Below are 14,455 nucleotides of genomic sequence, written 5' to 3'. Positions count from 1 at the left end.
TCGGTTTTGAAGCGACCGCAAACATAAACACAACGTTGTGTTGGAAAACGCTGCGGTTTTTCTTTCCAAGTTTCTCAGGCTCCTCCGGCCCGGAGGAGCCTGAGAAACTCGGAAAGAAAAACCGCAGCGTTTTCCAACACAACCGCGTTGTTTCTGCCTGAATCTGCTTTACCATTTGGGGCTCTCGGGCTCCCAAATGGTAAAGCAGATTCAGGCAGAAACAACGCGGCATTGCGGAAAACAACCGCGTTGTTTCTACCTGAATCTGCTTTCCCATTTGGGAAATCAGCTGCAGGTAGAAACACTACGCGGCATGTAAACATAACCGCGTGTGTTTCTGCCTGCTGTGGCTTTCACTTTGGGTCTCCGGTGCTGGGAGCACCGGAGACCCAAAGTGATAGCCACAGCAGGCAGAAACACACGCGGTTGTGTTGGAAAACGCTGCGGTTTTCTTTCCAAGTTTCTCAGGCTCCTCCGGCTCGGCGTGGGCTTCCACCAAACTCATGAGACCCGTAGTGGCGGTTATCGGAGAAAAAGGAATACAGATAATTATTTACCTAGATGATTTCCTACTGTTAGCAAGGGACAGGGAGTCATTGATTATACCAGACGGTCTGAGTGAAGGACCTCTGACATCGTAAGGATACTTGATCAATCAGGGAAAAAGAAAAATAATAAAATAAATAAATAAATAAAAAAAAAAAATCAGACAAGGCTCCAACGAGAAGGCTAGATTTTATGGGTTATGTGTTAGACACAAAGAAGGCAATGATAGAGCTGGCAGCGAGGAAGGTCCCGTTAGCTGGATCGTTCACAATAAAAGGGCAGAGCGAACTGCTGTATTCTGTTGAAGATGGACAACATCTCAGTAGTCAGATACATAAATCACCTCGGAGGGACTAAGACCAGACTTCTGGCAGAATGTGAGAAAGACTTCTAGCATGATTGCCTACAAAAGGGGATTTCAGTGACTGCCGAGTACCTCCCAGGTACTCTCAACAGGGTTGCAGACTGGAACTCATGTCACTTGATGGGCTCCAGCGACTGGAAGCTCAACAAGGAGGTTTTCAGTCAGCTGGAGCAGTTATGGGGCCGATAGACACAGATCTCTTTGGTTCCAGTCTGAACGCACAGAAAGGTTGAGATTTCAGCTCGAAATTGGACCCGAGTGCACAGGGAACACTGGAGCGAGAACGGACCAGAGTGCGCAGGGAACACTGGAGCGGGAACCTGCACTATGCGTTTCCCCCTTTCACGATGATGAATCAGAATGCTGGCAAAGGTTTGCAGAGAGAGCGGCGATAATAGTCATGGCTCCCATATGAAAGTCACAAGTGTGGTTTCCAGATCTGATGAAACTTTCCTCCGATTTCCTGTGGATTCTCCAGTCAGGAGAGCACCTGCTCATGGACCAGACTGGGTCGTTGGACCCTCTGAGAGTGAGGGGAACTCTACCCCCCGATAGCTTGCATGGTATCAGGGAAAGATGGACACTCCAGGAATTTCAGGCCACGCCGCACAGATCATTGCGGAGTCATGGACCCTGTCTACTCAGTGGAGCTACGACGTATATTGGAGCAAGTGGTCAGCCTCGTGTACGAGGAGAGAGATTGATCCCGTTTCTGCCCCTATAGTGGAGGTCCTTAATTTTCTAGCTTCCCTCCTAGAGGAGGGGGAAGGCCATCAGGACCGTAGGAGTGTACAGGTCGGCAAGATTAGCAGGTCATGTGTAGTCGGACAGAGCACTATTGGGGGGGGGGGGGAAATCACCCGTCGGTGGTCAGACTCATGAAGGGAGCCCGGTTTCAGGTTCCTCTGAGTCCGAAATACACACAGCTGTGTGACGTGGACATAGTGTTAAGATTCCTAGCGGAGGATCTCAAGATGGCAGCTAAGTAGTGAAGGCACGTTAGATAGCGCTCCATGCTCTATCGAAAGCTATTCCAATCTGAAACCATGTAATTGCAGCAAAACATCACCAGAAACGTGCATCAGACCACCGCCACATGGTGGGGATTGAGGATAGGTATCCACAAATATAGAACCAGGTTAAGGGATCTAATACTCGAATCTTCCCTTCATAGTCATCTAGCACAACTTAATTTGAGTAAATTCTATTGATATACTGCGTTTCTTCTGAGTTAAATCCCAATTTTTGTATTCCCGTTGACCTTTTCCTCGTATGTCAAACACACTAAGGATTCTTTTATGTTGTTTTCCCAGTTAACATCAATTTATTTTGGTTTCGTGGAATGCAACTGGTTATTTTGAAAAAGATAAAATGTTTCATCGGCTGGGATAAAATAAATCGAGAAACAGAACAGTTAGTTCTCGTATATATTTCTTTGTACGGAATGTTAAAAACTGGAGTACTGGACCATGGTTGATCAAAAACAACAACTCCTATTCTTTGGGGTTCGGAGATCAACTCCAGTGCACATCTCAAAATAAGCTACACTACTAATCACCACTGGGCGCAGGGCTGGAGGTGCACAGAGTCAATGCCAGGACCTAAAGAGAAAAGGAAGGACCGCCTCTCTATGCTGTCACACACCCAGAAGAAAAGCCCCAACAGATTGCTGGCTTAGGTCGGGGAGTGCACAGGAACACGCAGAACCAAGCGATCCTGTTGAGGTATCAACGGTCAATACGCAAGGCAAAATGGCGGCCTCAAAAGAGGATATGGAACGCGGTTTCCAGGCGTTTCAGGAGAAGCTATCCTGTTCTTTACAGCAACAATTTGATAACTTTACGACAGAATTTAAATCTGCTTTGGTAGATAGCCGTTAGGACATTGCAGCTCTTGAAGACAGGACAGACAGTAACGAGAAGGTGTTACAAGATCTGGCCTATGCTTATGATGCTGAGAAATGCAGAAGAGTTCCTGGAACAGGTGACTCGAGTTACACATAATGTGAAGTTACATTGCAAGGATCTCGAGAACAGATCGAGAAGATCTAACATTGGCATACAAAATATCCCAAAGTCTGCGAGCGACTCAATCCTTAAGTAGGAAGTTACAGGAGTTTTCAAGGACCTACTGAATGACTAAGTGGAGGTAACCATTCCCATCGACAGAATTCACAGGGTGGGTCCGAAGCGCCATGACACGACAACTCGCCCTAGGGACACCCTGGTGGCATTGCGAAATTATACCCAGAAGGAACAGAATTTGCGACAAGCAAGAAAGGAAACACAAATTACGATGAATGGGAAAGTAATACAATTGTACCAGGATCTTTCTCCATTAACGCTACAAAAAAGGAGGGACATGTGCGAAGTAGTGCAACACCTTCAGTCACAGAAGATTCCCTATAAATGGACATTTCCATTTGGTTTGGTTTTAATTGGGAGGGGAGGCAACACTGCCTTACCAACAAGGAGGAGGGGAGGCCGTATTCTTCACCTCGATCAGCAAGAGCAGCCGGATCAATCTGCAGTGGCCAGTTTTTCATGCACCTTGTGGGCCGAGACATATGGGAGTGGTCAGCTGTACAACGGCGTCGACAAAAGAAAGAGAGGAGGAGTAGCATGGGCATTTACATTATGGTGAAATGAGGTATATTGTCTTAGAATTTAAAGCCATGTATGACGATAGGGCACGGTAGATGCTTAAGAATCAGTCAGAGGGTTTTAGTATGCCCTGCGCTTATCCCTGGGTTATAGGGTGGGCCATCTCTCAGGACGATGTCCGTGGAGAGACTAGCAAGGATGGTCTACACCAGGGGAAGGTTAAGTGGGATTTGTTAGGGAGGGATGTGTTGTGTAGGGGCGGGGGAAGGTATGGATCACGGAATGTAAATTGGAAGCTTAGTCTGTCGGTTGGAAAGAAGAATATGTTCGCTAGATTGGTAATACCACAATGTGATATTCAGATGTTTAACGCTTAACATTAGGGGGTAAATTCCCCCGTCAAGAGGAGGAAGCTGGAACGGGTATTGGATTTGGATCAACCCGACCATATTGCTTTACAAGAAACGCATATTAAATTTCAGGAGCGCTATAAGCTAAGGATAAAACACTTCCCGATAACTAGGCAGGCTAACGCAAAGAGTAAATCAGCAGGAGTGCCGATAGCTTTCAGGGCAGATACGCAAGTTAGAATCCTGAAACTACAAGCTGAAAAAGAGGGACGTTTCATCTTCCTGCTAATTCAGCTCGGTCCACAGATCTTAACTTTGGTTTCCTTATATGCTCCTGTTACGGGGCAGGAGGGATTTTTAAGTGCGTTTAAACTAAATTAGAACAATTCACAGAGGGGGAAGTGATATTAATGGGGGATTTGAATATCGCATGGGGCCCGTTACGAGATAGAAGCTCTAGTAGTAAAACTTCACGTTCCACTCCCTTGGTAGAGTTGAAAAGGAAGTTCTACAATTTGACGCTTAAGGACATAGGGCCAACTCTGAACGGAGAGGAAAGGGCCAACTCTGAATGGAGAGGAAAGGGCTTACACTTTCTATTCTTATGTTCACAAATCCTATTGAAGAATTGATTATTTTTGGGTTTCAATTAGTTTGATAGGTAGAGTGACACAAACGGATACCCACACTACAGCTATTTCAGACCATGCTTCATTGACGCTAGATCTCATTTTTCCTAAATTCTCCCCCACATTGTGGTGCTGGAAATGTCCGAGAGAGATTCTTTCGGTCAAGTGTTAAATGATGAGTTGATTTGGGGTTGTTTTACTGCGTTGGAAATGGTCGAAGGAGAAACGACCGAAGATTATTTGTTCGAAATAATCTTCGGTCCTTTCTCCCCTGAACATTCCCGAAGCGCCCAAACCCCTACCCACACCCCCGCACACCCCCACCCCCTTACTTACCTTCAATTCTGCCTCGCCGTGTCCCTGCGACGCCTGTTCCCTTTCACTTCTCTAATCCAGAACCGGCGCCGCAGGGTCCTTTTATTTTATTATTATTTTATTTAATTTTTTCTTTATTTTTTGTCGGGTCAGCTGCAGGGGTGTCCCCCGCAACCCCCGCTCACTATACTGTATAAAATGGTGAGCAGGGGTGTCCCCCACAGCAAAAAAAATAAATAGGCTGCAGGGGGGGGTGGTCCCCTGCAACACCCTGCTCACTATACTATACAGCAGTGTTCCCCAACATGTAGCTCGGGAGCAACATGTTGCTCACACCACCCTATACTGTTGCTCACCAGTTGCTCGGGCCATGGTGGGGGTAAGACCTAGAAGGTGGTGCTGAAGGGATGAGACTTCAGTAGCCGTATAGTCGGGACACGGTCCTGGACTGTGTGAGAATGTTGGCTGTTTTTTTTTTTTTTTTTTAAATACATGCAAGTTTTTTTGCCGCCATGCAAATAATTTTTCGGTAAATGTCCTTATTTATTATAGCAGTGTCATTGTTTAAACCCTGTCATCTTCAGATACTTTGCTAGTGAAAAGATTTATTGAGCAAAATAATTGACCCGCGTTTGTGTACTAGAGAAAACTGTCATTCTGTTCCTTTGTACAACTAGGAGCAAAATAGACATGGATAATGGGCAGATAAGGTAAATGCATGGCACATTTTTCATAATTCATTTGTCCTATACTAAAATTCAATTAAGTTGCTGTTAATAAGCTTAAATTAACAGACCAATTAATTAATCCAAATACTTCGTTAACACCACCACACTCCTCTATATAGTCATAAAATGCTCAAAATATTTACCAATATTTGCCACGAGTCTTGTGTAAAATCCCTTTTGGACAGAGAAAAGAGGCTCCAAATCCTTTATCTATTCCTAACCACTTTTTCACCAACGTAACAGGCCTCAGGAATTTTCAAATTCACTATTTGTCATTCCATGCCAAAATAATTCTTAGGAGGTAACCTCCAAAGCACCAGTGAAGTGATCTTTAAAGCCTATCATGTAATGACCAGCATTACTCAATCAATATTTATTTAATTGTATTTTTCCATTCATTTAACAACGTTTAAAGACATGTATAACAATTCATTAAATTCACATAGAAAAAGCCAAAAATAAAAAAAACTGCTTTCACATATTTAAACAAGCAATCTATAAACTGATCATTGCAATTAATTATATAAAACATATCTCCAAAACAGAGAAACAATGACCAATTAACAGAAAATCAGCCAAACATTCGACTCATATTTTACTGCCACACTTTGTGCTTCCTCCTGCACACCTTCTTAATTTATTGAGGGGTGGTTACATTTAAATATACCAGTAGCCTCAGCCTTCTTTATTCTGGGGATCTTATTTCACAGATTTCTCTTTGCCATCTTATCTGTGTACATAATTATGCATATAAAGCTAAAGAGGGCAGCCTGTGTATATTTTGGAAATCTGCCTCTCTACCCACTGGACCAACGCTTTAAGAGCGATTTTGAGTTGACTTAATGTGCCAAATTTAGTTACATCTCACCCCCTATCCAAATGGACAGTGCCTTACAACCCCCGTTATCAGAAATATTTTTCTTTAACATGGGAGGCTGCAATCGCAGTTAAATTCATTTTATGATTAGCAGAAAATCCCAGATGTGCTTATAAAAGATAAATTAAAAATCTTAACTGGCCCGACTTCTTCAAACTAAACACCCCCAATTCAGCTCACCTGCAATTGGCACAGGAATTTATTTGCAGCCCCTCCAGGGCATGACAGTTGGAACAACTCTAGAATTTGCTGCCATAAAAATCATAGAACAGACCTTGCCTTACATACCCTCCAGGCACTTGTCCAATCAGAAAGCCCCAAACGTGAAATAAAAAAGTTAAATGCCCTTTAATCCTTAATGATGCCTTTTCAGCTGTCTGCTTAAAATAATTGACCAAAAGCACTGCACTTTGAGACGTGTAGGCTCAAATAAAAATGATACTGCCCCCTAATCTCTATAATCATTTAAACCTTAGCTACGAGGTTTCACCCTTTTCCCCAAACACCGTTTCTGTTTTCATCATATTTAATTCCAAACCATTGTTCCCAAAATAGTCATTTGTGTTTAGCAGGCTCTGTTGGAGACCTTCCATGGTTAAGTAAAAAATACCACCTGGGAAACTTGCTGCAGGGCCTAGCAGGGCACGCTGTGTGCTGGCTGGGTACCGGTTCTGGAGATGCCGGAGGATCCTCTGGAATCAGTTTATCCCTCCGTTCCCTGCGAGATGTTTAGGGGAGAGATCTTGCTTCTCTCTTGGAGATCCTGGCCTTCCTTCACTGGCAAAAGATTCAAGGCAAACTGTACCTTCAGCCAGGATCCAATGCTGAGTTATTATTGCTACTCCTTGCAAAGTCTTGAGATGATCTCCCCAAAAGAGGGGCTCAGGCCTCTTTTAAAGCCAAATGGGACACAGTGATTGGTGCAGGCTAAACCTACCTTAATGAACCCATCTTGGGTACCCACCAACAATTTCCTGTATGCATGAGGTCACAACCAGAGTGCTTTGCAACAGAAAAGGTAAATGGGTGAAAACATGTAACACTTAGTCCCACCCATCTTCCTGTCTTTGTGGATAAAAGGGTCTCTCTAGTTAACTGAGTTCTCTGTGGTTCCCAATTATAGCAGCAGGTCTCCCTTAAAGCTGCGGCGAGAACAGACTTCCTGACTCCTGCAATCCACATTATAGTACCTTCTGAATCGGGTCCCGCAGTGGGGATGACTACTGTAAACAGCTGTCCCAGTCATGGCAGTTCACTGCCCTTGATACTAAGAGGCAGGAACTGGCTTCAGGTTGGCAAAGATGCATATTGAAGTTCGTTCCATGAAGATGTGCTGTCACAGAAACCCATTAAAGAAATATTTTTCTTCCCCCCCCCCTTTTGTTGATTTATGTCTTATCCTTCCCTCGCTCTCTTCCATCTAATGGATTTGTCCTTTTTCCATTTGTTTTTGACCGACTTATGCAATGTACATAATGTTGGGCAATAGTTTACCATTATTGTCTTTTGTGATTTCCCTGACATGTATGAATGTATACATTTGTATTTTATTTATTTATATTGCGCACCTAACCCCTAGAGGGGTAGCAAGGCGCAGAGGCAACAAGTGGATTGCAAAGCTTGGTTACATGCAAAGAATGAAGTCCAGCCGTGGTTACAGTGCTGGACTCATCAAAGAAGCAATGCACGCCGATGAGGCATGGGTTACAGAAATATACAATATATGCAATACTATATACAATTAATCAGTTGTCTCATGAAAAGGTCTCTACACCTGGCAATTGACAGCCTAAATGTACATATATACAATCATAGTGGTGGAGCATCAGGGCAGCAGGAGAGCAAGAGGTTGTTATGTGTCGTGAATCTTGAGCCAGTGGATAGTCTTAATTCTGACTAGGCTATAGGGGAGGTCCTCCCTGCAAGGAGGTGGAAGGGAGTTCCAGTATTGTGCTGCTTTAACAGGAAAGCTGTTCCCACCCGACATAGATCGTTTAAACCTGGGCACCAGGAGGAGATTGGAATTGGCCATTCTAGAGGGGCGAGAGGAAGTAGGTCTGGTGAATCTAGTGATGGGGTATTGAGGGGCTGCTTGGTGGAGGCATTTGTGGGTCAGGGAAACCGATTTGAGGAATATTTTGTATTGGTAGAAAGCCAGTTGACAGACCTTTTAGAATCAGAGATGTGGGCTTTTTTTGGGTTACTGAGGGCCGCTCTTAAGGCGTTATTTTGAAGGATCTGAATTTTGTTCGTAATATATTTGTTGCATCCTACATAAAGTGCATTGCAATAGTCGAACTTGGACAGGATCAGAGCCCTGGCTAGGGTGATACAGTTAGACGGGGAGAGAAAAGGTTTGGCTGCTCTGATAAGTTTGCACGTATAAGATGTGGCGGATGCCATAGCATTAACTTGGTGAGAGTGGAGTCTAGGTAGAAGCCAAGGGTTTTGACCTCCTTGGCTACCGTGATCTTAGTGTTGTCAATTACGAAGGAGGAGTATTTTTGGTCTAGTTTGTTAAGGTTATGTGAGGACCCTAGAATGAGGAGTTCTGTTTTGTCGTCATTCAGGCATAGACCGTGTGAGGCCATCTATGCCTGGATGATGCGGTACACTTTGTTGACGAAGGCCAAATCCTTGTCATAATCCCCGTCAACGGGATGAGGATCTGGGTATCATCGGCATAGTTAGTGTAGGTGATAGCCAGACCATATAGATCATCAAAAAGGGGCTTCTTGAAGATGTTATACAGGGTCGGGGAGACGCAAGATCCCGGAGGCACGCCACAGGTGATAAGGGTTGGGTCGGCTGCTGCTAGTGGGGAAAAGACTCATCGTGCGGTTATTTAGAAAGGATTGGATCCAGTCGGTTGCCTCTTGTGAGAAGTGTGCGGCTTTTTGAAGGTGGTCGCATAGGATCTCATGGTCGAAGGCAGCCGAGAGATCAAGAAGTAGCAGTAGTGGCACCTTAACCTGATCTCTCAGCTCATCTACCTGTGCCTTAAGATCTATGAGTGCAGTTTCAGTGCCGTGTTGAGGCCTGAAGCCCGATTGTCTGACTCCTAAGAGATGGAAGTGCTCAAGGTAATGTTGGATTTGATGGTATGCTATTTTGTCGAGGATTTTAAGGAATGGTACTGTAGTGATGGGGCGGTAATTAGTGGGAGTAGAGGGGTCTAGATTCGGTTTTTTGAGCAGGGGGAGGACCCATGATTGTTTCAGATTGTTAGGTACGCTACCTGATGTGAATGACGCATTTATTAGTTTGGTAATAAATGGTGCGAGATCACGAGCCGCATTCTTTATCAATTGTTCGGAGCATAGGTCCCCATGGCAGTTCGAAGGTTTGAGGGTGAGAATGACCTTTTCTACCTCTTTGGTGGATATTCTGTGGAAGTTAAAATGGGGAATGTGCACAGGGGGGGGTGTCTGAGTTGGGTGTATCTTTTTAGGGGTGGGGATGCTGGGTTTAGTGGAAGGGAGAAGGGAATCCTTTTTGTTTATCTTTGTCTTGCGAGAGGAGATTTTGTTAGTTAGGGCATTTTGTATACCCGTGCACCAGTTTTTATCCTTGAGGCACGAGTCAGGTGCTTGGATGGGAGATTCAACCTCTTTTAGTATTGTAAAGAGCTCTCTGGTGTTGGATTTGGCTTGTGCGATTCGAGTGCTGTAGGACACTTGTTTGGCGAGGATGATTTCTTTTTTATAATGAGAGGCTAGTCTACTCAAGTTTTTCTTGTTTTTTTCTGAGGGAAGTGATCTCCAAATTTTTTCACAGCGTCGCTTTTCTTGTCTGAGGGCTTTAAAATGAGGAGAAAACCAGGCGTTGATGTGTTTTCTTGGTTTGCTCTTTTTTAACTTCAGTGGGGCTATGGCATCAAGAGATGAGAGCATGACTCTATTATATATGTCTACCATCATTAAGGGATCTGTGTGGTCCGGAATGGCATTCAAGGTCGGTCCGATTAATGGGATCAAATTTTCAGGGGTGGTGATCTTTTTATTTCTGGTCTGAACAGCTGGAGCTATACTGTCAATTTGCGCTGGTGTCGCCTCTAGGGTGAACGAGATCAGGTAATGGTCTGTCCAGGGCTGTGGAAGTATAGAAGAGATCAGGATTGGGCAATTGTGCACAGCTAGCCAATCCAGGGTTCTACCTTTGGTATGAGTGGGCTCTGATCATCTGGGTAAAGCCCAGTTCCTCTAAGGTATTATTTATTATTGTGGCATTAGCATCTGCGGGATCGCTAAAACCAAGGTTAAAGTCTCCTAATACGATACTTTGTGAGGAGTTCGAGTTTATTTGATAGGATATTTATGAGGGCTTCTTTAAATGACCCTAAAGGGGCCAGGTGGTCGGTAAATAAGGTGAATGGAGATGGATTGTATATTAGATAAGGGTACTTAGCAGTTAAGGATTCACAAGATCCTATGTTGGCTGGTGACTATGGTCAGAGGGAATTTAGTTTTAGCAATAATGGCAAGAGCTCCGCCTCGAAAGGCGGTACGATCGAGTCTTAGTAGAGTATAGTCATCTGGTATGGCTAACATAATTGCGGGACCTGCTGTTGGATGTAGCCAGGATTCGTTAACGGTTAAGAAGTCCAAGTCTTCATTGTAGAGTAGGTCGGCAATGTCTGTAGCGTGGGCTACCATGGAGCGGGACTTTCAGTGCTCCCTTGGTCTCAGGTTGTGATGGTTTTAAAAGTGATAATGGGGATTTATGCGTGTCTTTCTGGGCGTAGATAGGTTTGCGATAGAGTCTACTGTTTAGTTGAAGGGGGTGCTGGGAGGGGCTGTGGGGGCTAGAAATAGCCTTGCTGTGGGCTGATTTGGTTAAAGGGTCAAAGCCTTGGGAGCCTTGCACGTAGTGTGAGGTTCCTCTGGAGGGCAGTGCAGGGTGCAGAGATCATATCAGTTGGTTTGTGAAAATTCGGTGGGGACTCATGTGTAAGTGAGTTAGGTATCATGGTCGGGTATTGGAAATTCATAGTATAAAATAAGTGATCTTAGTAGCACAGTATAGATCGTATGGAGATACATTGTGTACGTGGATAGGATAGGTGCAGAGTGGTTGTTGGCAGTTAGCATACAATCGTGAAGCACCTGGGTATGAAAAGCAGCAGTATGAATGTAAGGGCAGTAGCACACCACAGGAGAGCTAAATGCAATTTTGGGCGCAGGGCACCACTAGGCTAGTCAATACAATCACAAATGTGATATCGCATAACAGTGTTGGAACGATTTTTGCCTTGAAGAAGACCAAAAGTGGTCGAAATACCTGTCGGCAAATGCTGTACTAATCAAAGCTGCAACACCTGATTAAAATAAAAATGAGGACTTTATATTCAGATTTGATCATTTCTGTTAATGGATTTCTGTGACAGCACACCTACATGGAACAACAGCTAGCGTTTCACTTATCAATTTAGGTTGGGGTAACCTATTAGTTCCATTGAACTGCTGCGGTCAACACTTTATAGACATACATCACGTCGATCTTTTGCCCAAGCTTGAGCTTTCCTTGTTACCCCATACTCTCCCTTCTGCATATCAAAGTTTTTTGGGGATTCCCCATCTCCTTTGTTAACCTTTGCAGCCAGGCCGCATGTGGGTGTGTTTGAAGTATAGTCGATTAGTATGCTAATTGTGTTAATCGCTGCCACCATTCTGCAGGGCTTGACAAAAGGGCAGAGCAGATCCGTGAAGCCTTTGATAGTTAATTAGGATGGCCATGGCAGGAGGAAGGTTTTGCCCTGCCCCTTCCGAGAGGTGTTGGCTGTCATATCCCAACTAAATATGACTGGGATGGCGCCTTTAGGCTGTGTCCACCCAGAGTACACGGGCCTATGTGTATGTGAGGCAGTGAGCATAGGAAAATGTGTGCAGATGGTCAAATGCCTGACAGCCCATCTGCCACCATTGGCGGTCTCGCTGTGCTTGGTTCTGTGAGGGGAAAAAAAAAGAGGCGTCTGGGAGGTCACCTGTGGGAGAGGTGCAGGGGTGCTGAGTACACAGGTGCTCCGGGCCCAGGCGCCCCCCAGGAAACACTATTTTCATTAAATTCCCTATTCTTATAATGGGACCGTTGTTTTCCACCTCTCCCCCCCTCATCACAACCAAAAGTGTGCGCCCACTGAGAGGCAGATGGGAATCCTGTGGTGTTGATGGGTGCAGGTCAAAGTACCCGGTTCCGGTTTGCCAAAAAAAACCTGGGAGTATAATATACATTGGGAACTGCCCAAGATCTGGCAGAATACAGCACTGTGGATCTGGTTAGCTGATTTGGTAAAGTGTGACAAGGCTAAAGGAGGAGAACTTAGTCAAGGCTCAGTTAGAGTTAATGTGCCTCCACATGGCAAGTCCTTTAAAGGGACACATGGCAACTCTCCCTATTGATGAGGCAGACTCCTCATTGTTCTGACAGAAACTGTTCTGTTTGATATTTTAACTTTCACCCTCAAAAAAACATTCCTGGCCCCAATACAAGCCAATGGGGAAATTGAATACTTTCTCTTACCACCCCAACTATCCCTCTTGGGTGATGTCAAATGTTGGCATAAAATGTAAAGGGTTCATTCACTTGCTTCCTAATGAACAACGTCTCGAAAACGAGCAGGATTTCCTCCACCCCCCAAAAGCACTGACTGTAAGAGTACGCTTACCTTTCTGTTTGCGCTGCAGCTGCCAGCGGCGGCTGCCGCCTCTGTGCGCGGAGTCTCTGGCCGTGACCGATGGCTGAGAGCCGCCTGGTACTGGGAGCCCGGAGCCTCCTCCCAGTGCCCGCGGACAAACGAAGAATCCTGATCGGACCCTACTCCCCCTCCTCCTGCCGCGCCTCCCGCGGCCCACGCTGCTACTACTACTGCTCCAGGGAGGATACCCCGGGGCTTCTCTGACAACACCAGTGCTCCTACAACCAGTGTTCTCTGTGCTGCGCATGCGCGCGACCCTGCATGGGCTGCGCGACAATGATCTCAAACGTGCGCGCCGCTGCCAAAGAGGAGAGGGTGCGCCATCCCGCCGGAGCCCGACAGGGGGCGCGAGCGCCATCATTGAGAAGCACGGCGCGTGCATACAGCAAGGTGCTCTATAATAAGCTCAGCAGCACTCGCGGCCCGCCCCTTCTTTTGAACCGCCACTGTTACTGATGTAAAAGGTCATACGCGCTACAAACGTAACAAAGAGCAGTTCCAGACCCATGTGATAGGAGGACATGTAACTAGGCAGCAACTGAACTCACCTCGGTAAGGGGCTGTGTTTTGCAACATATATAGCGTATGGGAGAAGTCATCTGTGGAACTGAGCCGTTGTAGATGGTGGCACTTGAGGTTTTTGTAGTGACTAGACACTTGGTCTGGGTGAGCTGAGTGCATAAGTAGAGAGTTGTCTTTGAATGCTATGAGGTATGTGGAACCCGAGTGTGCTCCAGGTTCCAGGAGTGACAATTGAGGATTTGTATATAGAGAGTTGCACAAGAAAGATGCATTTATCCCTCTCGCCTAACTTTCCTTTCTGTAACTGGAACAATAAAGCAACCTTCCATTAATAGATACCTGGGACAAACCTGATACATGCCCCTCCACTGACTTACCTGTGACTCAGGTACATCATTTTGAAGGTGAGTGATGCTTGGAGAGAAGCCCATAGTGAAATTAATTCACTCAGAGGGTGATTGAAGTGAAGTTGCTACCAATTAAGTTGTGCCAAGAAATAAATATAGATGTGGACACTTCAACTGCATTGGCGAGTAACCAGAAGTCCAAGAGAAGCACCTCTTTTGACACAGTAGACCACCAGGTGCTTACGCTACTTAGGCGCATTGGGGATCAGCAACCTTGTCCTATGCTGGTTCAAGTCCTTCCTCGCTAACGGCCAGCAGTTTGTTCAGATGGACTTCTCTAAATCGCCTATGCTACCCGACGCCACTGGAATCAGCAGGGTTCCGTCCTCCCGCAAGGATTTTCGATCGATACATGGAGCCACTGGGAGACCTCCTAGGCACACTCCACATCCACCAATATGCAGAGGACACACAGCTGTA

The 14,455-nt window shown here is 45.4% G+C and overlaps 1 protein-coding gene across 2 annotated transcripts in view; it reads right to left on the bottom strand.

The window, feature by feature from the left end:
- The window catches only part of ZC3H13 (zinc finger CCCH-type containing 13), a 1,331,719-nt gene extending 1,318,355 nt beyond the window's left edge, over positions 1-13,364 (bottom strand). For both annotated transcript variants that reach the window (XM_069639959.1, XM_069639960.1), the window contains exon 1: positions 13,077-13,364. In XM_069639959.1, the coding sequence (XP_069496060.1) occupies positions 13,077-13,353 (277 nt within the window). In that variant the 5' untranslated portion in view covers positions 13,354-13,364. The remainder of the gene's footprint in view (positions 1-13,076) is intronic.
- Positions 13,365-14,455: the final 1,091 nt, after the last annotated feature.

Source organism: Ambystoma mexicanum, chromosome 7q, assembly GCF_040938575.1.
Source record: "Ambystoma mexicanum isolate Mex_15411 chromosome 7q, UKY_AmexF1_1, whole genome shotgun sequence".
NCBI classification, from domain to species: domain Eukaryota; kingdom Metazoa; phylum Chordata; class Amphibia; order Caudata; family Ambystomatidae; genus Ambystoma; species Ambystoma mexicanum.
The sequence above is the reverse complement of the archived record's forward strand: the minus strand, read 5'-3'. Positions and strand labels throughout refer to the sequence as shown.